General features: G+C 37.4%; 1 protein-coding gene across 2 annotated transcripts; it reads left to right on the forward strand.

Annotated features, from left to right (window-relative positions):
* Positions 1 to 1298: 1298 nt before the first annotated feature.
* On the forward strand, positions 1299 to 20954 carry pkd2 (polycystic kidney disease 2). Of its 2 annotated transcripts, none has more exons than XM_030140276.1 (15): positions 1299 to 2219; positions 4375 to 4488; positions 6387 to 6520; positions 8551 to 8801; positions 10374 to 10598; positions 11864 to 12092; positions 12171 to 12341; positions 12448 to 12629; positions 12729 to 12849; positions 12959 to 13057; positions 15198 to 15319; positions 15460 to 15577; positions 17336 to 17499; positions 17691 to 17838; positions 20019 to 20954. In XM_030140276.1, exons 1-15 carry the CDS (start codon positions 1796 to 1798, stop codon positions 20226 to 20228), a joined length of 2712 nt encoding a protein of 903 aa, XP_029996136.1. In that variant the 5' UTR covers positions 1299 to 1795; the 3' UTR covers positions 20229 to 20954. The 2 variants fall into 2 exon arrangements, with proteins under 2 accessions (XP_029996136.1, XP_029996146.1); XM_030140286.1 differs by having other exon boundaries at positions 17339 to 17499.
* Positions 20955 to 22369: the final 1415 nt, after the last annotated feature.

Below are 22369 nucleotides of genomic sequence, written 5' to 3' on the forward strand. Positions count from 1 at the left end.
ATTTCTAGTAATTGATAAAAAAAAAACAACAACAACAACTTGGTTATAAAAATATATGGTGAGTTGACAGAGACAGTCACAATACATAAAAGACACGACAAACTGTGAAGCTGAAACTGAAGCACTGTGGTACTGTTTATCTGTCAAATGTTCATTGTGGTCGGTTTCAGATGCTGCAGCTCTTTCATAATTCATAGTTTGAGTTCTTGTTTGTTCAGTATTAATTGTCAGCCTTGTAAATCCAAGCTGGACTGACTGTACATATCCTGATCAAGGAAAATCAAATTCTCACTTTGTGCAGTAATCTACACCTGGCCTCCGTCCATAATACACATTATATAGACTAAATGTCGTCTAAAATTAATGTTTATTTGCAACGTAGTATAGCAAACTACATGACCAAAAACAAATTAATTTTAGTTAAAAAAAAAAAAGTCTCTGTTTTGAATATCTGGGGTTGCCAGAAATAATTTGTGATGTTAAAATGGGGTCATGAGCCAAAAAAGGCTGGGAACCACTGCAATATATATACACACACAGTATATACAGATAATACTCTTATCTGGAATACACACTTGTAGACTCATTAAATGTGAAATAGTTGGCATTTATCCAGTACTAATTAATCTGCTGGACGATCTTAATGACTTATACTCCAATGTTCTTTTGCTCCTTTTATGATAAAAAATTAAATAAAACAAAAAAGTAAAAAACAAAAAAACAAAAAAAAAAAAACCGGAATCTTGACCTGTTCTTATTCTTATGAATTTGCTATATACTGTTTGCTTATAGTATACAAAGCTTATATAAATGGTTACAAATGGTTAGCTAAAGGATAAACTTGTAACTGCTAACTGGCCTGTTGTCATGGCAACTACTGACCAAAACATAGGTTATGTAATGTTAACACTGGGTAATTACTTAGTACAATACTTTCTTTAAAATTATGCATTTAAAATTGTAAAGCAAGTTCAGGGCTTGTAGATGGACACAGAACCCTTATAATATGTATTAGAACATAATTTCCTAAAAACTTTCAAGGAGACCTCCTCGTTTAGGAGAATAGAGTTAACCAGCAGAATGAAAAATGGTAAAAAATTAAAAATAAAAAAATAAAAAAATAAGTTTAACATTAAAAATTCACAAAAGTAGAAAATACCCAAAAGCAGAATTATCGTTAGGGACACAGTTATGCTTTCCATAGAAGTGTTTTCCATCCTTACCAAGACGCCATGACTTCTAATGTAATCTGAGTCCCGAACAAATGAGAATGGGAGTTTTTTGGGGGAACAGTTCAAGAACAAGATGGCTGTCCTGCTACAAGGAAAGTATCTGTCTTCTTCAACGTAAACACGGCTTTTCTTTGCATTTGCCGATAGCATGTAAATAGCATTTAGGCTGACATTTTTTAAAAACACTTCAAAGACGTTTTAGATAAACGGAGACACTTTTTGGGACAGAATTCCAAATCGCTTGATGTTTTTTTTTTTTTTTTTTTCTCTAAGAAAGTCTGGTAAGGGTGAAAACTACTGACGTTGGCTGTGAGAAGCAGGAAAACACTGTTTAATGTCTCCGTCCTGATGTTTTAATAACATTACATTGTTTTATGTGTTTAATTACCGATTTCACTAACTGTAAAAGTTGTGGGGTTTCGTTAAAGGCGTGTAAAAGTTAACTCGGAGGTGAAATGGTCGAAATGCTTCAGCCTTGTCACATTTATCGAGGTTTTTAACGTATTACCGTCTGACTGAAGCAGATAGCCGGTAACGGTAGTTCAATAAAACCCCATTAGACCATGAGTTCATCCCGAGTCAAACCGCAGCAGCTACCGCAGAGTCAGACTGGCAGGGTGCCGAATAGACTGGACTCCAGCGAAGGCATAGAGATGGAGAACATCCAGCATCAAGACCTGGGGCTCGGAGGAGTCATAGGCACTCCGTCACCTCCGTCCAGACAGGCCTGGAGTCGGGATAACCCGGGGTTTGAGCCCGAGGATGAGATTATGGAAGCGGACTGGCCTCCGGCGAGTCCCGGGAGAAGGTCTGTGTCCACGGCCTCCAGCAGCAGCTGCAGCAGCGGCCTGGGCAGCTACACGGGCGGGGGCAGCAGCACCCACATCCCCCGAGGAGGAGTGTACCCGACCCCCACTGTGGATGCCCAGCAGCAAGACAGACACGAACACCGCAGCTGTATGAAGCAGATACTCCACAACCTCAGAAGTAATGCTTTTGTTATTATATTTGGATGAGTTTAATTTATAGAAACAATTAACGAGTATGTAAAAACTTTATATCACTTTGGAAAACAGGGGTGTCAAACATAAGGCCCGCGGGCCAAAAACCGGCCCTCAAAAGGGTCTAATCCGGTCCATGGGATGAATTTTCAAAGTGCAGAAATGACACAAAAAAATAAGAACAGTCAAGGGTGTCACTAGTCGCTTTTCCACTGGACATCTACGCAAAACTTTACCAATATTTACTAATTGTCGAAAATAGCAGAAGTGCATAATGCCGGTTTTTCCATTAAATCACAAATGTGATGATTTTTAAATTTATTTATTACGAAATGACATGAGAAGTTATTCCATAAACATAGTGATGAATGCAAATATGTTGATTTCCAGATGTATTCATTATTACCTCCCCCAAGGAGGTTGTGTTTTTGCCAGGGTTGGTTTGTTTGTTTGTGTGTTTGTTTGTCTGTTTGTCTGTCCGTTAGTGTGCAACATAACTCAAAAAGTTATGGACAGATTTTGATGAAATGTTCAGGGTTTGTTGGAAATGGGATAAGGAAGAAATGATTAAATTTTGGTGGTGATCAGGGGTGGGGGGGCCCACGGGGGGCCCCATTTCCAACAAACCCTGAAAATTTCATCAAAATCTGTCCATAACTTTTTGAGTTATGTTGCACACTAACGGACAGACAAACAGACAGACAGACAAACAAACAAACCCTGGCAAAAACATAACCTCCTTGACGTGGGGGGGGGCCCACAGGGGGGGCCACTGATCAGCCTTGGCGGAGGTCTGCGCTCTCCGAGTGCTTCTAGTTATTATATATTACCACTCTATCTTGTACTAAATTTAAAAAATGATTTGGTTTCCTGGTGTGTCCACACATACTGTGCCGTGTTTCTTTTAAAACTCTTCTTTGCTTGTTGTAATGTCCATCAGCATCTATTTATATTTTTTGTTCATGTGACTCTAGATGCAAAAAAAGGTCTTTCCATTGCAGTTTTGCATGATATACCAATTGTGCTACGCCCGAAAAACCACCTCTTGCCAGCACAACAACTTTTAATCGAAAAATGAGTTTTGGTGAAATTGTCGTTTTTCCATTAGATACATTTTTATGCACAAGTTATATTCGTGCAATTTGAGGGTCAATGGAGAAGCATCTGCTAAGGCTATGTTCAGACTGCAGGCAAATGTGGCCCAAATCTGATTTTTTTTTGCCCATATGTGACCTGTATCCGATCTGTTAAAGACAGTTTGAACAGCACAAATCAAATTTTTTCAAGTCCGACTCAGGCCACCTTCATATGTGGTCCTAAATCCGATACATATTTGATATTTTGCACTGCGACTTCAGTCTGAACAGTCAGGTCGCATTTATCCAACCTTTATGTCACTGAAATGCGACAAACGTCACAATTCTGCATCCCAGGAGGAAGATTTTTGGGAAAAACATAATTTGCCTACTTCCATAAACACAGTGCATCCCTGCGTGGTCACGTATTACGTCAGGACCTCTTTTGTGCATGCAGGTCACTTCAGGGTCGCATTCAATTCATACTCAAAACTGACAGAAGTCGCATTGAATGTGTAATTTGAACAAGGACACAAAAAAATCCAAATTGTGCATCAAGACCTGCTATCTGAATGTAGCCTGAGTCTTGACAAGTTGTTTTGATCATAAAGTTGAATACTATATTTTTCAGTTCTGGATGTGTGTTATTCAGTGTTTTGTGCCTTGGCAGATCCACTGTGATCTGTAAGTTGTAATGTACGCTGAGGCAACATTGTGAAAGTTCCCCTTCTTTTTCTTTAGAAATTTCAGGTTGTTCATGGTGATTCACATTTCTTTTGAAAAGATAGTTTACAATTTCATAGTGTAATGAAATCTTTTTTGCACTCAAACAAAGAGACAGATTTGGAGTTGTCATTATTTATAGGTTATCATGCTATTCTTTTACTTGAGATCAAATTAGGCTGTTTGTTGCCCATGAACTAAAATGAGTTTGAAACCCCTGTTCTAAAAGTTAAATGTCACTGCTTCACACAAGACAGACAAAACACACAGAAACAAGGGGTGAACAACTATTACGTAACTAAACGTCCTACATGCTGATGAAACTGATCTGTTTTTCTGCAGTTCTGTGGGGCACAGAGCTCATGGAGGACAGTGACAGCAGTCGAGAGAGGTACCTCAGGAACGTCCTAAGGGAGATGCTCACATATGTTGCTTTTCTCATCACTCTTTGTATCTGTAAGTAATGAAATTTAAGAATCTTTGTAAATTGAACACAAACACAGATGTTGTAAATGCAGCTTCAGATAAAGAATGATATGCTGTATGTCTGAATTATTCATCAGAGCATTATTGAAACTTCAATATAGTGCAATATCCAAATTGCAGAGGCTGCAGTTTTTTCATAAAGTATGCCACAACGTGCACAGTTTTTACTATCTTTTTAAGACTCAGGTGAAGCAGATAAAAATTGGGAGAACAGAAAAACTTGAGTTTTTTCTAGCACTCTGGAGAGGGATGATTCTGTATTTGCCCTAAGAGATAGAATTACTTGCTGACTTTACTCAGTAGTTATGCTGGTGTTATGTAGGTTGAGGTGTTTGGTTTTTTTAAAAAATAATTTTCTAAATATTATAATAGGATAGGTATAAATCATTGTATGCATCTTATATGGTCAATAACAACAACAAAAAAGCCCATCACCTAAGCCTTCCACAGTCCAGGGGAAAACCCTGTAACATACCATTATAATGCACTGTTATCCATAAAATTTGAATAATTTTGTTTTCAGACACATTCCTGTGTTTTTTACTATTTACACACATTTGTAACCAGTCATCTTTGACCAGGTGCAATGAGTGCAAAGTGAGTCTCAGTTATACTTTATCTGTCTTGAATAAATCGCACTGTCACAATCATTTCATAACAAATTTATGTGCAACATTGTATAAATGAAATTTGCCAGCTAATAAACTCTGTTTTTCTGGCATAAGGTGGAAAATTCAGGTAATTTCATAACAGCAAGTGCAGAACTGTAAAGCCCAAAATAATGCAAGTCAAAGAAAAGGTATTATTAAGACAAATTTGGCAAAAAAAAAAGAAAAAGGAAAAAAGATTTAGGATGCACAACATATCAAACTGCTAAAATAGAAGTACTGCCTTTGTAGAGCAGTGAGTACCAATATGTACTACTACTACTATTACTACTACTACTAACTTTCCATAACTAGATTGAAACTTCTCAAAGATGATAGTGTGCAACATAAAACTAAGACTTTCAGGTAGAGACTGATGAAAAAGAAGTTTAGATATTGGGAGATAGGGTTAGATTTCTTTAAAAGAGGTTGGACCGTTGTATCTTTAAAAACAGCCAGAAATAAATCACATAGTTGTTATATTTTTCAGTGATAATGAAATGCTAAAAGTCCTACCAAAATATGACAAGGCAACTGCAATGTCTGTCACAGTTATCGCAGACTGATTTTGTTTTGCACATTGTCCAGCCCTAGTAATAGTAGTAGTTTCAAAGACACACTGAAAATATATATATAATCTGTTTTTTTATATATCCACAAAGAAACCACCTTAAAAGCCATACTGAGACTTGACTAATAAGAGTGACAGTGAATATGTCTTTTGTTCTAGATGTGCCAGTAAATGGCATATCCTTGCACCTTTCTTGAAGCTGAAGAATTTTCATTTCAGTTAAAGTTCATGCTCACTGGTTTCAGAGGCTGAAAATCTAAGCTATGGAAAGACATATTGGGATGACAGTTTGAGTTGATGAAAGTGTGTGTGAAAGAGAACACTTTGGTAAAAGATTTTCTACTCTCTTTTTGCTGCAAAGAAAAATGCCAAAATGTGGTTTAGGGTGGATCAGGAAATCATTTCCTGGCACACTCAATTAGGGCATGTTTTGCCAGGCAGCGCTTGACTATTAAAAGTAATTTCCAGAGCCAGTTTCTGTTGAATGCACTGAAAATACTCTAAGATGTATACTTATGTAAGGCATTCACTTTGTGTAAAGAAGTGTCCCTGTTTGTCAGCACATTTCCAAAGGGCTTTAACTGGTGCTTATTAAAACATTACTTTCATGCTCCTGACTTCGCTGTTGTTATTTGTGAATTCCTCTGCAGTGACCTATGGGATGGTGAGCTCCAATATGTACTACTACACCAAAGTCATGTCTCAGCTTTTCCTGGACACACCGCTGTCTGTAGGAGACCCTCTCACTTTTAGGAGCCTGTCAACCATGGAGGATTTCTGGAAGGTAAAATACATTGATCTTCATTTTGGGGTGAAATGGAGTGTCAGGAAAAGCAGTTATGCAATTAAAGTAGTAGTAGTATCTGTAGTTAGGGCTGGGTGATAAAACGATAACGTATACAGTATATCGCGATATAACTTTTCCTCGATAGAAATATGAGACATGCTCAATACAATTTTGATAGATTTCATTTGTCTGTGTTTTGACAGACAAAAGAACAGCCAATCATAATTAAGTAGCGCAGCACTGAACCAGTCATGCTAGAGCCACAGCAAGTTAGGTTGACGCCCACAGCACAGGCATAAGAGCAGCCAGTGTTTGCGCTGCAGTGGGAGGTAATGAGCGTTCCCTCGGGAGAAAATCTGACCGAGAACTTGGGCGACCGCGTTACTGAAAAGTAGGGTGTAGCATAGAAGTCAGGAGTCAGACGTTCAAAGCATGTTAAGTTTTATTTTCGGTTTACACTAGTTATGGCAGTTAAGCAACACACCCCCACATATATACCCCGGTATTGTTTGGTGAAGATGGTCTGTTTTGTTTGTGTTCTCTTTTAAAACTTGAAAGCTTTTGCCTGCTGGTCAGACTTTTAGTTCAGTTTTAAATGTATGAACCTGTTTTATTTATCTGAAACAGTTGTATAATGTTCTTCAGCACATCTGTCATGTTCAACCTCTAATGGAAAATAAATCATATTCAAATAAAAAATAACCTTCTGATGTCTTCACAACTAACTTATGAGTAACAGAAAATCTAAGCTTGACAAAAATAGTGATTGGATTTATATCGCGATACATATCGATATTGTCTGATATGAAAAAATTATCATGAAATTATTTTTTTTTTATATTGCCCAGCCCTAGCTGTAGTGAATTTTTATAGGTAGCTATTTCAAAAGACCACGTATAATACTAGCATTTCTGTCATGTAGCTTGTGTTATAGCCTGTTGTCAAGTACGCACGAGTTCTAAGTCACTGCTTTATCAACAAAATGTTTCCTCCTTCATGGACTGTTCCAGCACCAGTAGTGATGCAGCAACATAGTATTGTCCGATTACCTGGGCTGTGATGGACTGTTCACTGACCCCGTGCAGCAGACACCAGTCTAAGATGACACATTATCGACCAGTGCTGGGTCGTGTCCCTAAGACAGTGGCGGAGTGCAAAACTTACGGCTGTACAAACAAGGGCAAACATGTGCTTTCCACTCAATCTCACACGCTGTTTACTCGCACTGATCACCTGGAATCAACAATGATACATCACTTACGGCCAGCAATAGCTGTTCCAATAGCTTCAGGACTGGTACAACATGTACACCCCTAGTAATGAAGACACTGCCCCATTTGGCCCCAAGAGTGGAACAGCATAAGTCCCTTCAACAGCAGAAAGAAAAGACATGGTTCAGATCCTTCAAACGAGTAAAAGTGCCAATAACACAGTCTTGTTCAGTAAAATAGTCCCTGTTAGTATTTTATCCATAATTCACATAATAAAAAGATCCAGTTTGGCGCATTTATGGTGATTTTTTTTTTTTTTTTTTAACTGAATTTATGCCTCTCTTGCTTATAAGTAACACACAGAGCACAATTAATGTCGTAAGCATGACCAGTACAGGTACACTTTAATTAATAACTCATATTATTTTCTATGTACATAGGCTGAATATAAGTATTTCATTCAAAATACAAACTTTTGTGTAAATTTTGAAACAAATTTGTAATGATTTAATAACTGCCTGAGCTTATGAAGTGTTAAATGCAGTTCACAGTTAATTTTTTCCTACACAGATAAATTATTTCACCAAACTGAGGATAAATAACTATGGAAAAAAATAATGAAAAACAATTTGATGGCAGTATTTAAAGTAAGGAACCACTGCATAATCAAACAGTATTAGCAATTAGATTATAGAGATCATTATATAATTTACAAATAAAACATTTAAAACTGAGCTATTTGTTAGAGATATTGGTGTTTCCTCATTTTTACTGATAAAAAAGCACTGAAGTTAACTATAAATTCTGAATTTGTAGTTCACAGAAGGACCTTTCCTTAATGGCATGTACTGGGAGGTGTGGTACAACAACAAGAGCCTGCAAGAAAACCAGAGCCTCATCTACTATGAGAACCTTCTCCTTGGCGTTCCACGACTTCGGCAGGTCAAAGTCCACAATGAGTCCTGCTCGGTCCACGAAGATCTTAGAGTTGAGGTTCAGGACTGCTACAACATGTACACTCCTAGTAATGAAGACACTGCCCCATTTGGCCCCAAGAATGGAACCGCGTAAGTCCCTTCAACAGCAGAAAGAAAAGACATGGTACAGATCCTTCAAATGAGTAAAAGTGCTGATAACACAGTATTGTTCAGTAAAATAGTCCCTGTTAGTATTTTATCCATATGTGTTGTATTTTTAGATCCATTTTAGGCAAGGCAAATGTGTAGCACAATTCACACATGGGGCAATTCACAGTACTTTACAAAAATGGAAAAGAGACAAGTTAAAAAACACACAATTAAAACATAATAATAATGAATTAAAATAAAGTCAAAGAGTAGAGTGCAGATAGAACCCTTTCAGTTGTTCGATGCAGTTGAACAGAGCTGTTTCAGCCTGGACTTAAACATTGTCAGAGTAGAGGCCTGTCTCACATCATCAGGAAGACTGTTCTAGAGTTTAGCTCCATAGAACTGAAACACAGCTTCACCCTGTTTAGTCCTGACTCTGGGCACCTGCAGAAAACCAGTCCCTGAGGTTTTCAGGGTCCGAGATGGTTCATATGGGACCAACATGCTAGAGATGTACTTTGGTGCTAGACCATGGACAGACTTATACACAAGCAGAGCTGTTTCAAAGTCTATTCTCTGAGTGACAGGAAGCTAGTGCAGAGACCTGAGCACAGGACTAATATGGTCGTACTTCCTGGTTCTTGTCAGGACCTGAGCAGCAGCGTTCTGGATGGACTGCAGCTGTTTTACAGTTTGTTTAGAGTCCAGTGAGAAGGCCTTTACAGTAGTCTAACCTGCTAGAGATAAATGCATGGATAAGTCTCTCTAAGTCTGGTTTCTGGCAAAATATTGATTTAATGTGGCTGTTAAAGTTTAGATCTGAGTCCATTATTATCCCTAGATTTTTAACCTGATTTTTAGCTTTTAAAGTAATGGATTCAAGGTGACTGATGACACTTTCTCTTGGTTCTTTTGGGCCAAAGACAATGACTTCAGTCTTGTCTGAGTTTAGTTGGAGAAAGTTATTTTGCATCCACACAGTGATCAGTTGGAGGCAGTGACGGAGTGAGTCCACGGTTTACTGCAGCATTAACGTGTATGTTACATTTAACTGCTGTAGATGTTTAAAGCTAAACTCATTTGAACAAATGTATCCACTGTTGAGTAGTTTAATCTATACCCATGCATCATTTTCTCCAGCATCATCATATGTTTGTAGTGACACTGTCCTGCTAGTACCAAGTATCTCTAAAAGGGAAGTTTTCATAAGGTCAGAAATACAAGCCGGTTTTCAGCTTTGTGACAATGCATTTTCTAGTGAATCCAGTATATTTTAAAGACTATTATGTGATGATGGAAGAGAATTTAAAAGTCATGGACCTATTGAGCAGCATTGTGGTTTTCAATAGACAGGAGATAGATGCAAATGTGTAATCTGAAAAGGAACTAAAGGTGTCAGACAAATGTAGGGAGTAAAAAGGACAATATCTATACTGTAGTGGAGAAGAACAAATTAAATGAAAGGAAAGATAAAGTTGTGTATAGTGTCATTTTCAGTGTAGTATATTCATGGACAAGGGTAAAAAAAATGTCTTGTGTCTAAATCGTTGTTTTCTTTGTGTCTATCAGATGGGTCTACACATCAGAAAGTGAGATGAGTGGTAGCAGTCATTGGGGTCAGGTATCAACATACGGAGGAGGAGGATACTACCAGGACTTGTCTCGCACAAAAGAGGAGTCGGCGGTCCAGCTGCAGTTTCTCAAAGACCACCTGTGGCTGGACAGAGGCACCAGAGCGGTTTTCCTCGACTTCTCTGTCTACAATGGAAACATCAATCTCTTCTGCATCGCCAGGTAAGAGTCATCAATCACAACACATCCATGAGTGACATAATGAAGGTCTGCAGCAAACCGTCATTATCACAGATGTTGGTTTCAGACTTTGATGTCAATGAACATTTAGATTATAATAATAACTACACTAGCAAATTTGAAGCAGGTGTGTGAAAAGTCACAGAGAAGATGAAAAAGAAAATGTGAGTCCTGTGTTTCTTCAGGAGGTGGCAGCATAGGCTCTGTTACATGTAGGTCTAATAAACAGAGTAGAAGAAGTAAACATCAGTTGGTGTTTTCTGTCTACAATGTCTATGATATTATTTTCATCGATGAGATGGAGGACTGTTTTTGACATCAGAACTTCAGAAAGACGCGTTTCCATTTCTCATTAAATGCAGTGTTTTTGAAACAGGCTCAAACCACCTCAAGTGACCTCAATTCTTTTTTTTTTTTTAAAGTTTATATCTTCCATTGACATTCTGTTTATCAAGAACTTGCTTGAGAATTCACCTTTATGTATTTAAAGAATTATCTCAAACATTAAATAACAATTTACGTAAAACTTGCTGCTAATACTAACTTCTTTATTATTTCCACTCATAGATCTTTGAATTTGAGAAATTAAAATTGAGTTAAAATGTGAGAGTTTTGTTTTTTATTATTAAGTTTGATAGACTTAATTTTCTACATAACTGCCTATGTATTCTCCCATTTTTTATTTATTTATTTCATTCACTGCACTGCCTCACCGTTATTTTATAACTTATTTTATCTCAGGTGTTTTTGTTTTTTTTTTCAACTGTATGTGTTTTTATTGCTGACATCTCTGATGTAATTTGCCTGAATGACAATACAGTGATTTGATTCTGATTCTATCAGTCAATAAAGAGCTAGTCTAACTTTTCAGGGCTGTACATTGTCTTACATGTATGTCGTCACACATATAAGGGGTTGTACACTGTTGACCATAAAGTTAGAATAAAATATTTGTCCCTCTTCTCATAAAATGATTGTGACAACGTGATTTATTCTTGATAGATAAAGTGTAACTGGGACTCAGTATGTAATCATTGCACCAGGTCAAAGGTGATAACTGATGTGTATAAACTCTGTGGGCAACAGAGTGCATAATATATACAACACAAAATGAAACAAGCCAGTAAGTAAATGAGGACACAGTTTATTGAATTCACAGTATGGTGAATTATGTGATTAAGTGCATTTTTCAGAGCATTGAATGCTAAAGGTCCAAAGGCTAAGAATGATTTTGATGCTTTCCTCAGGTTGTTGGTAGAGTTTCCTGCTACCGGCGGAGTAGTGACCTCCTGGCAGTTCCAGACCGTCCGCCTGATTCGATACATGTCCAGCTGGGACTACTTTGTGGGAGTGTGTGAGGTGGCGTTCTGCCTGTTCATCCTCTACTACGTGGTGGAGGAGGTGCTGGAGATCCGCATTCACCGTTTGCATTACTTCAAGAGTCTGTGGAACTGCCTCGATGTCCTCATTGTTGTGGTGCGTATTGATCTGACTGAAAGGCTTATAAAGAATGTACTGTCATCCACTGAGTGGTGTTTATGCTCTTTTTTTTAGTTGAGTGCTGTTGCTATTATCATGAACATCACCAGGACAGCCATGGTTGGAAACCGCCTCAAAGACCTGTTGGAGAACCACACAGCACACCCCAGCTTTGAGTCTTTGGCTAACCTGCAGGTCCAGTTTAACACTGTGGCTGCAGTCATTGTCTTTTTGTCTTGGGTCAAGGTATCAGTCACTTTTTCTTTGGTGCATAATTATGTTAAAACTACCATAGCAGGAATATAAGAACTCAACTTTTGTATATCGGTGCTAATTATAAATCATTTCTCAGCTTTTTAAGTTCATCAACTTCAACAAGACCATGAGTCAGCTGTCAAGCACTATGTCTCGCTGCGCCAAAGACCTCGTGGGTTTTGCCATCATGTTCTTCATCATCTTCCTGGCTTATGCTCAGCTCGCCTACTTGGTGTTTGGAACCCAAGTTAACGATTTCAGCACATTCCAAGCCAGCATGTAAGAGCAGTCAGAGTGCAACTCACAAATTTACAAGTGCCTCTCTTGGGTTTTCTCAAAAATAACTATGTTTCTTGTCGTTTGTCTCCTCTCATGTAGTTTTACTCAGTTCCGTATCATCTTGGGAGACTTTGAGTTTTCAGAGATAGAAGAGGCCAACCCGGTCCTGGGACCCATCTACTTCACAACCTTTGTCTTCTTCATTTTCTTCATTCTAATGGTGAGTTTTGAGAAGTGCACACATTGGTTGGTATTGTTTATACTTTATATCCACTGACTGTATGATCCTCACTTAAAAAGCACTTCTTTTGTCATTTCTTTGTGAACAGAACATGTTCTTGGCCATCATCAATGACACATACTCTGAGGTGAAGGCTGACATGTCCCAGCACAGGTCTGAGATGGAGATGACGGACCTCATAAAGAAGGTAATGAACATTGGAAACATCACAAAACTTCACCTCGACAATGTTGAAATAGTTTGGGCTGCTCTTTTACATTTCAAAATGTCTAAAAATATCTCACATGATTTTGATAGTTCTTCAAAATTCAGTGGATTATGAAGTTATCATTACTTTTACAAAGGTGCAATAACTGTATTCTTTCTTTTGAATGTGTTTTGCTAAAAAAATCTATTAATCATCACATTGTACAAAATTACAAAATGAAAGTAATATCCACGCTCTTCACCCTGTTCAGAATTTATCAGAGCTCAACCATAAATTATTTCTTCACTCATCAAAACAGCACCTAGTTTAAGAAGTGGTTAATTTTTTAACCTTTTTCCATTAATTTAATATAAAATGTATGACTGCAAGTTCTATACTGTCTCAAGAACAGCACATTTAGTGACTGGTTCAAGCCTGTCGAAAATAACTAATTTAAAGACCTACACTTTATGCAAAAACCAGTCAAATTAAGAACTGTGGGTATAAAAATCAAGTGGAAGTAGGAAAAACATAAACCTACTGTGGAAAGCATCATCAAACATCTGCCATCACTCAGTATTGTTCTGTATTCACAGTGGGAGAAAAGGGTTACATGGTGCAATGACACATTTATATGTACTCATGTTGAGCTGAATTTTATTTTACATATGAATTAAGCTATACTGGAATTTCAGATTTTCTTTATAGCATTCATAGTTTTTTTTTTCACCAGCATGGACACAAAGCCAGTCTTAAATTACATTTCTATAAGTGTAAATAAGTCTTCTTGGAACCTGCAGAAGTCACACTTCCCACACTGTCGGCTCTGCCCACATACAGGGTATCCATAAAGTCGCTTTACATTTTAACAAATGTATTACAAAACCAAATGAATAGAAAAATCTGTGGAAATTATGACAAAATGAAAAGATATTGAAGTTTTTTTTTCCTCATTTAACACACCTCTATATGGGCACTATTAGTGGCATGAAACACATTGAAACGATACTGGATTGGCTGTATTATAGCCTCATCAATGGCATGGCATCAGCGATCTTTTGTTTCAGGATATCTTTACACAATTTCTTTAACATAACCTCACAGACAGAAATCCAGGGGAGGTGAATATATCTGGGGAATGAGGTGTCCAAGGGACTGGGCCATCCCTTCCAATCCACCGGTCTGGAATTGTTTGATTTAGGAACCCACCAACATGCAGTCCCCAGTGTGGTGGTGCACCATCTACCTGGAAAATGATGGTTGGTTGAAGGTCATCCAGTTGTAGTGACACATATTCAGTCCAAAGGTCAAAGTCAACATGTGCAGTAATTGATCTCTCCTTGAAGAAAAATGGACCAATGATTTGATTGTGCATGATCCCAAAATATGATTAACCCAAAAAGACCCAACCAGCCACCAACGACCAAAATCATCTACTGGTCTAAAATGTTTAATACCTTCTGAACCACCTATCCTGTGAATCCATGCAAATAATTGGTGTAAAATGCAGTTTGTTATCTTTTCATGGTCATGAGATATGACCCATTTGGACATTCAGAGGCTCCATAGTTAGCGTGGAAACACCGTTATCTTCTACAACATTGATTCACCAGTAAAACCCATGGAGATGGATCAATGACAGTGGATGGAGACACTTATTTTTTGTTCAGTTAATGATATATTTTGCTGAAAAATGTGTCTTTTTCTTCCGTTTTCTCTGTTTTAGATATAATAACACTAAACTTTAACCTGACCTTTAATGAACATCTACATGATCAGTGAATTAAATATAGGAAAATACTGGATTTTCACTGAAAAATGCAGAATACAGAAAATAATACTAGAGTAAATGGTGATAAATCACTTAGGAAAGGTTAAAAACAGAGAAAAATTCATTTGGGAACTGCCACAAAAGCAGCAATGGGTCCTTATGGGTTAAAAACTTTGATAACCACGGAATTCATTGAACAAATCTGATTAACATATGTCATCAGTTGCTTTTGTAATAAATGTTTCAAATTGTAAAGAGACTTTGTGGACACCCTGTATGTCAACGATTGGTCACGTGTTTGCAGATGAGATAGCTTGCCAGATTGATCACAGTTTGACAGTTTGTCCTCTTCTGCTGCACCTCCCTCAGGGTTGTAACAAAGCCCTGATGAAGCTGAGACTGAAAAAGACAGCAGTAGATGACATCTCCGACAGTCTGCGTCAGGCTGGGGGCAAACTGAACTTTGACGAACTCCGACAGGATCTCAAAGGGTCAGTTAAGCTATAGCTATAACCTTTTGACGTCAATGATAAAAAAAAAAAAAAAAAAAAAAAAAAAAAAAAAAGGTTGGCTTTGTAAAGACCAAAATCGTACTTCTTTTCCTGAGTTATTTTAATTTTCGTTTGTGCAGGAAGGGCCACACAGATGCAGAGATTCAGGCCATATTTGCTAAGTATGACCATGACGGTGATCAGGAGTTGACAGAGCACGAACACCAGCAGATGAGAGATGACCTGGAGAAAGAAAGAGTGAGTGATGGTGTCAGCACACTGTTTCAATTTTAAAACAAAAATTCATGCATTTAAATACTCTGTCATATTAGGCCCATTGTAGGAGAAGAGGGGAAATGTTTTGAGGAAAAAATATAACATTAAAGTTGTACATTTATCAGAAAAAAATTATTCCTTTATTTTAGTAGTCATCGATTTGTGAGGAAAAACTTGACCTTCTTGTTCTGATGTGTAGTGATAATGCAGCACAGTGTAATAAAATCTCTCATAACAGTGTACTGTTCCTCCTTTGGCAACTTCTTTACATTCTGTGCTTAATTCAACTTTTTTTTCATATAAATGTATTAATTTTGTTGCAGAGAGGCTAAAAATATTGTTTATTTGTATGATATAGCGAGGCTTATCTCATATACAGTGAACCCTCACACTTCGCGGTTAATGGGGGCTGTGACCCCCCGCGAATGGTGAAAAACTGCGATGTGGAGTACCACACAGTATATGTACATGTACATGTACGTGCGTACGCAAAATCTACGGAATGTACACTCACTTTGACGATCTCTCCTCTGTGCGTGGCTGACGAAGATCTTGATGATGACGATGATTCTTGATGATCGATGGTAATGAAGATGATGGATTGCCTGTGCAGGTGTGAAGTATGGAATGTGATACCTGCACAGGTGCTGAGGGAGAGCTTTACTGCTCTCCTGAGGACGCCTCCTCGTCAGCTATTAATATGGGCAGAGGAGACGGATCATCGACCAACTCCCCTTCCGAGAGAGTAGGAGAGGCTGGCGGAGGCGTACGGGCTGCAGGAGGAGGAGATGAGCGAGCAGGAGTACGAGTGGGAATATTTTTGAAACCTCCACGATGTACTGAGACCGCGATTGCTGAGACCGCGAACTGTGAGGGTTCACTGTATACTATATCTGTGCCAATATTGTAAAAGAATTTGTTGTTCACGTGCAAACACAGTAGTGTAATTGAAAACAGAAGTGTGTTAGTTCTTATACTTTTAATATAAGAACATCTTTGGGCCGTTAGTGAAAATCCACCTACTACATCATGATAAACAAAACCTTAACCACATCATATTATGCATTTTTATTGAATTACTAGCGCATTGACCCATAGGGAACCTCGGGTCATTTTAATACCGATATCTAGGGACTGAAGTTAGTAAATGCGTCGTTCCTGTTTTTAACTTCATGTCCCATCATGCAGTGAGGTACTGTGCTTTCCATCAACCGCCATGGGTATAGCAACGTGATTGTAAGGCTATTGTATTCCAAAATGACTAATATCTCCCAAAATATTGGTCCTATCAACTTGCAGAGATATTTAATGTGAAGATGGGACTATTCCTCAACTGTAGGTACCACATTGGCCAGTTAAAAATGTCTCAATTTCTCGAAACTGTGCAGATACACACACACACACACACAGATGCTCTGAGACCTGCCAGTATTATGATATAGATTTGATTTAATAAAGTAGCATCAGCATGTATTGAATTTCTCTGATATAATAAAAGTCTCATTTGTATCAGTTTATAACCTCAGTAAAAACTTGAGCTTTTTTGTCATAAATTGACAACTATAAACTTTTGTTCAACAAAATATTCCCATTCCAACCTATCCTTTTTTTTTTTTTTTTTTTTTAACCCACTGTGACCCTCATAGCGTTTTATAAGTACAAAGTGAATCAGATGCGTAACAGAATGACCCAGTGTGCATATGTGTGGTAGTGCTCAGTGTGTTTCTGCTCGTATGCTAGGAGGACTTGGAACTGGAACGCAATTCACTGACTAGACCCAGCAGTGGGCGAAGCTTCCCTCGCACACAGGACGACTCGGAGGAGGACGACGACGAGGACAGCGGCCACAGCTCGCGTCGCCGTGGCAGCAGCTCAGGGGGTGTTTCCTATGAGGAGTTTCAAGTGTATGAAGCTCTTTATTCTCATCATTCTGTGAAATAAAAACCAGTCAGTGAATGAAGCAAGAGATGCTAAAAGAACACATAGGGCGTTCTCTACTTTGAGTGACAGTTGTCCAGGTTTCTGTTGTTCGTACTTATTTACAGCGGTGCAGTTTCATATGCGGTGTCGTAACAATTTACAATGTGTTCTTCAGGCTGGTGAGACGCGTGGACAGGATGGAGCACTCTATTGGCAGCATAGTGTCCAAGATAGACGCTGTGATTGTGAAGCTGGAAACCATGGAGAGGGCTAAACTCAAAAGGAGAGATGTGCTAGGCAGACTGCTGGATGGAGTTATGGAGGTGAGACGCACTGGCTGAGATGAACTGGACGATAAAACATCACTTCAAATGGACATGTTTTGGTAGATACTGTTGTATAAAAAAGCAACTTCACCCACATCCACTAAACTTAAAACAAAAACACAAAACAAGTGGTGCCAGGTACAACAAACCCCACCCCTCGCATGTATTGTAGCTTATTTTGGCATCCATCCAGCTGATGTCATCACGTCTATGCCAAGGTTCTAATAGCTTTGGATTTTTCATTATAATTTAGTTTTATTTAGTTTTGACTTTTTTTCTCTAATTCAATTAGTTTTAATTTGTTTTTAGAGCAGGTTTGCTAGTTTTTATTAGTTTTCATTTTTTTCTAAATGCTTAGTTTTAGTTTAGTTTTAGTATTAATTTTAATTTAGTCGTATCTTTTAGCTTCTTCATCGTCGTATTCAAATAAATCCCATACAGGACTCTGCTGCTTTCTCCCAACTTTAGTCTCCATGTTTCCAGGTAGAGTGGGGACGAGAAGACGACTCTAAACGGAAAGTGACGAGAAGTGACGGACCGTGAAGTACCCTATGGGGCCGCTAGCTAAAATTGCTAGAGCGAAATCAATTTCATATCAATCCGACGCTGACAAAAATGAAAATGAAGGGAATTTTATCCATAATTTTTATACATTTTAGTTAGTTTTGTAAACACACAATACAGTTTCAGTTAGTTATCATTTTTTCTTTTAATTCTAGTTTTTATTTATTTCAGTTAACGAAAATGTTTTTTCAATTCTAGTTTTTGTCATTGCGTTAGTTTTCGTTAACAATAAAAACCTTGGTCTATGCATGTGCTGATGTCAGCATAGACATGGACAGCATAGACAAATTTCACCCATTATAAGTAAATGGGAAAATTTTTTTTTGAAAAATTCATAAAAAATTTGAACTTTGACCTACTTTTCCCAAAATGTAATTACATCTATTCTGGGTCACTGGCAATCTATAAACCCAATTCGGTATGAATTCAACCAATAGTTTTGCTGCTAAAGTGTTAACAAACAAACAAACCGAACCAAAAACAACACCCCTTGCCTCCCCTTCGGGGCCAGGGTGGTAATCTCTACAAGTTATCAAAGAGGATCTAGAAAACACAAAAAGCAGTGATTATAATAAGTAAAATGGTTTTCTACAATTTAGAATTCATAAAAGCAGCAAACCAAGACTGGAAAGTGACGCTGAGGTAAATGTATCTGCAGCAGTTTATCTCCTGAGGCTGTTTCCAAAACAAGTCAGCTGCTCTGACTCTGATGTTAACATACCCAGCTTTGCACCCTGGTATAAGAAACAGTTTTGATCTCTCTAACATGCAACTTCATGAAAACTATAGGAGATGTGACTTTTACTTAGGGGGAACAAAGGGTCAAGGACCATGTCACCTAAGGGAAACCAATGCTTAAGTGTCTTATGTGGCTCCAAAAGGCCCAGGCTGCCATAGACGTACTCTGAAGATTTATCTCAAAATACCAAGTCATTAAATATTGTCTCATTTGTTTTACTTAAAGATTTTAAGGATAATATAAGGCTTTGACATCCTCTGTGTTAGTCTTTGATTAACAGGTGTGTATGTTGGCTCACTCAGACTTTTGGAGATTTTCATCTGTAGTTGTTACCAAGTTCAGTTTTTCGTAATAGGTCACTGGTAGGGGTGCAGCAGAGTCTGTTTTTCTTGTGTGACCTGATTGTTAAGGTCAAGGTCAAGTTTATTTATATAGCACATTTAAAACAATGCTAAGTGCCCAAAGTGCTTTACAAATCTGCAGATTCAAATGCAAGATATACTGAAACTAGTAAAATAAGAATAAATACAAGACCTGCTAAAACTGATAAACAAAAACAAACAAATGGATACACGGTAATAGGATAAATATCATCTAAAAACACAACCAGAAGATAAAACAAATAAAAGTCATACACTTTATTAAAAGCCAGCACAAATAGGTGCGTCTTTAAAAGAGATTTAAAGTGCTCAATTGACTGCACATGTGATTTGTGTGGGCAGAGCGTTCCAGAGCCATGGACCTGCCACAGAAAAGGCTCCTTTGTCTTCAGTTGGGTTCTTTGTATTTCTAAAATCAGGCGATTTGAGGATTTGTTCTCTTAATGTGACTGAGTATGAACATGTAGTTCAGCCTTTGTGCTTCTGTGGTTCAGGATGAGCGTCAGGGTCGGGACACGGACGCCCACAGGGAGCAGATGGAGAGGCTGGTGAGGGAGGAACTGGAACGCTGGGAGTCCGATGACATGGTCTCGCAGGTCAGCCACCCACAGTTGGCCACTCCCGTCGGCCCCCGGCCCCGTCCGTCCTCCTCTCTGTCCACTGACGGCGTCGACAACAGCACAAATGGGAGCAGCCATGTGTGAAGACTTGGCCCACAGAAAAACATTCCACTATGGAAATAAAGTGAGATTTGGAAATTTCCCTGCAGCTGTATAAGTAACTCTAAAAGACATTTTTGCACAAATAGCATAATGAAGTTGTTTAGAAGTATTATAAAAGGATCTCAAACTCTTGCACCTAAACTATGAGAGAGATTCTTCCAGGAGACATACAAAAGTTATTTTTCAGCTATTTTTGCAGTATCACTTTAAGAGCATAGTAATCAAAACACTGAAATGTGTATTGAACAGTAATGAAGGATGTGATGACAACTCACCCGTCACTGTGTTCGGACAGTGCACAGCCTGTAACACAATACACAGCGAAGACGTTTTTGCTGCATGAGAAATATGCTCAGCTGCTTTTTATCACTGTATCCTCACATTGCATTTCAACAAATACCAAAAAGCCATTTGTTTGAATGTTTGTTGAATATTTGTTTTTCCATCATTTTAATATACATTAGGTACAAGTGTGACACATTCTGTCATATTTACTCATCTTCTCTACACCAATTAAGCTTCAAATTAAATAGCTTATTATCATTTTATGATACATATTGTAACTTGAAACAAACTTCGATTTGGAGTGCATCTAGTATTCATGGGAAACCCATGCATTTATGTTTTTTCTTGTGTCTTATGTTTTTTACAGCGTATGTTTTTTTTTTTTTTTTTATCTGTAATGCCAAATAAAGTGTTACTAAAATAGAAGTAGCATGTTTTTGTCATGCTTTTGTCTGTTTGCATATTGATACTTGAATATGGTGCAGAAAATAACTATTATAAAACCACAGCAAATATTAAAATCACATCCTCTGCACTTTGGTGGATTATCTTTGAATGCAAACTCCAAAATGGCTGTCATGAGGGGATTCTAAAGTTTATAGCAGCTATTTGCTAGTACTTATATATTTCTAATCACTGTTCTTTAAAGTAATCATTAACCATTTATATCTATGTTATATTGACAGATAGACCCCAAATATCAGCCTAAACAAGGACATCAAGGACTTTCTTTTGAAAAAACACAAGGGACAATAAAAAAGGTTTTACCATGACCTGTATGAGGGTAAATATATGAATAAATATGTATTTTAACATACACTAATTTTAATAGAACAGTCTGATAATTTTACACTTAACATTAAATCTAGTATTAAAAGCTAGTGTGCCTTATGTTTGTTTTACTAGTGAAAAATGTCCACATAAATGCATTTATCTGGTATCATTTATAGAGTCTTGTATCCTGGTTAAATGAAGGTTAATAAAAATAATGATAGAGTATTTTAAAGGTTTATTGTTTATACGAGGGAGAAAAAGTTTTTAAAAATGGATCACCTGTTTCCTGTGCCTAAAAACATTTGTTCGGTTTCATTTCTTGTGCATTATAATATTTAACAAATTAATGTTCTCAGTAATGTTATAAAAATGGTCAGGATTTAATTTATGCTCATTTTTCATGTGTCAGATGATTTAAATAAAGGGTCTTGATACGTTTTAGAGTCTTTGAAACACAGAGCACATACTGTATTTACACTTGGTAACATACTTTATGTTATGGGTTATGCATTATTTAAATAGAAATGTGTCACATCATTTATCACATGGGATTCAATGAAGTAAATTAAACCTATGGAGTACACAGTCTCTATTTTTTCCCTTGTTTTTTTGAACATAAATTAGATCATTTGTTTTTGGAAGAGTACAAGGAAATTATCAGTGAGACATAACCTTACCCTTACGCTTAATCCTCAACCCAACAGTAAAATAAATACTGTAAAAATGAAATGAGAAGGCCAAGATTACATGGAAATGTTTATATATAAGAACATAATACAGTATTATGTTTATAGAAAAGTTGCAGTGGAACAGTAGAAACACTAGAAAAAGACATTCACCATCTACCTGCATAAATTCTACAAAACCTTACAAAGTATCTGTAAAAGTAAATAAATCAGAGCTACTTAGTCATCGATAGCATGTTTAGTGTGATTATAAAATAGTATCACAAGTGTAAAAGATTCACAAGTAACTGCAGTATATTTTATGTGAACGTCTCACAACTTTTGGTGGAAAAAACATGATCTTTATGACATTATTAAAACAACTACTTAAATAAATCT

The sequence above is a fragment of the Sphaeramia orbicularis genome, chromosome 1 (genome assembly GCF_902148855.1).
Source record: "Sphaeramia orbicularis chromosome 1, fSphaOr1.1, whole genome shotgun sequence".
In the NCBI taxonomy this organism is placed as follows: Eukaryota; Metazoa; Chordata; class Actinopteri; order Kurtiformes; family Apogonidae; genus Sphaeramia; species Sphaeramia orbicularis.

Excerpts from the sequence above, each read along its gene's own strand:
- pkd2 (XM_030140276.1), top strand. The coding sequence starts at position 1,796 with ATGAGTTCATCCCGAGTCAAACCGCAGCAGCTACCGCAGAGTCAGACT. Across the intron at positions 8,802-10,373 it reads GGCCCCAAGAATGGAACCGC|ATGGGTCTACACATCAGAAA; the intron begins GTAAGTCCCTTC and ends TGTGTCTATCAG. Across the intron at positions 12,850-12,958 it reads TCATTTTCTTCATTCTAATG|AACATGTTCTTGGCCATCAT; the intron begins GTGAGTTTTGAG and ends CTTTGTGAACAG.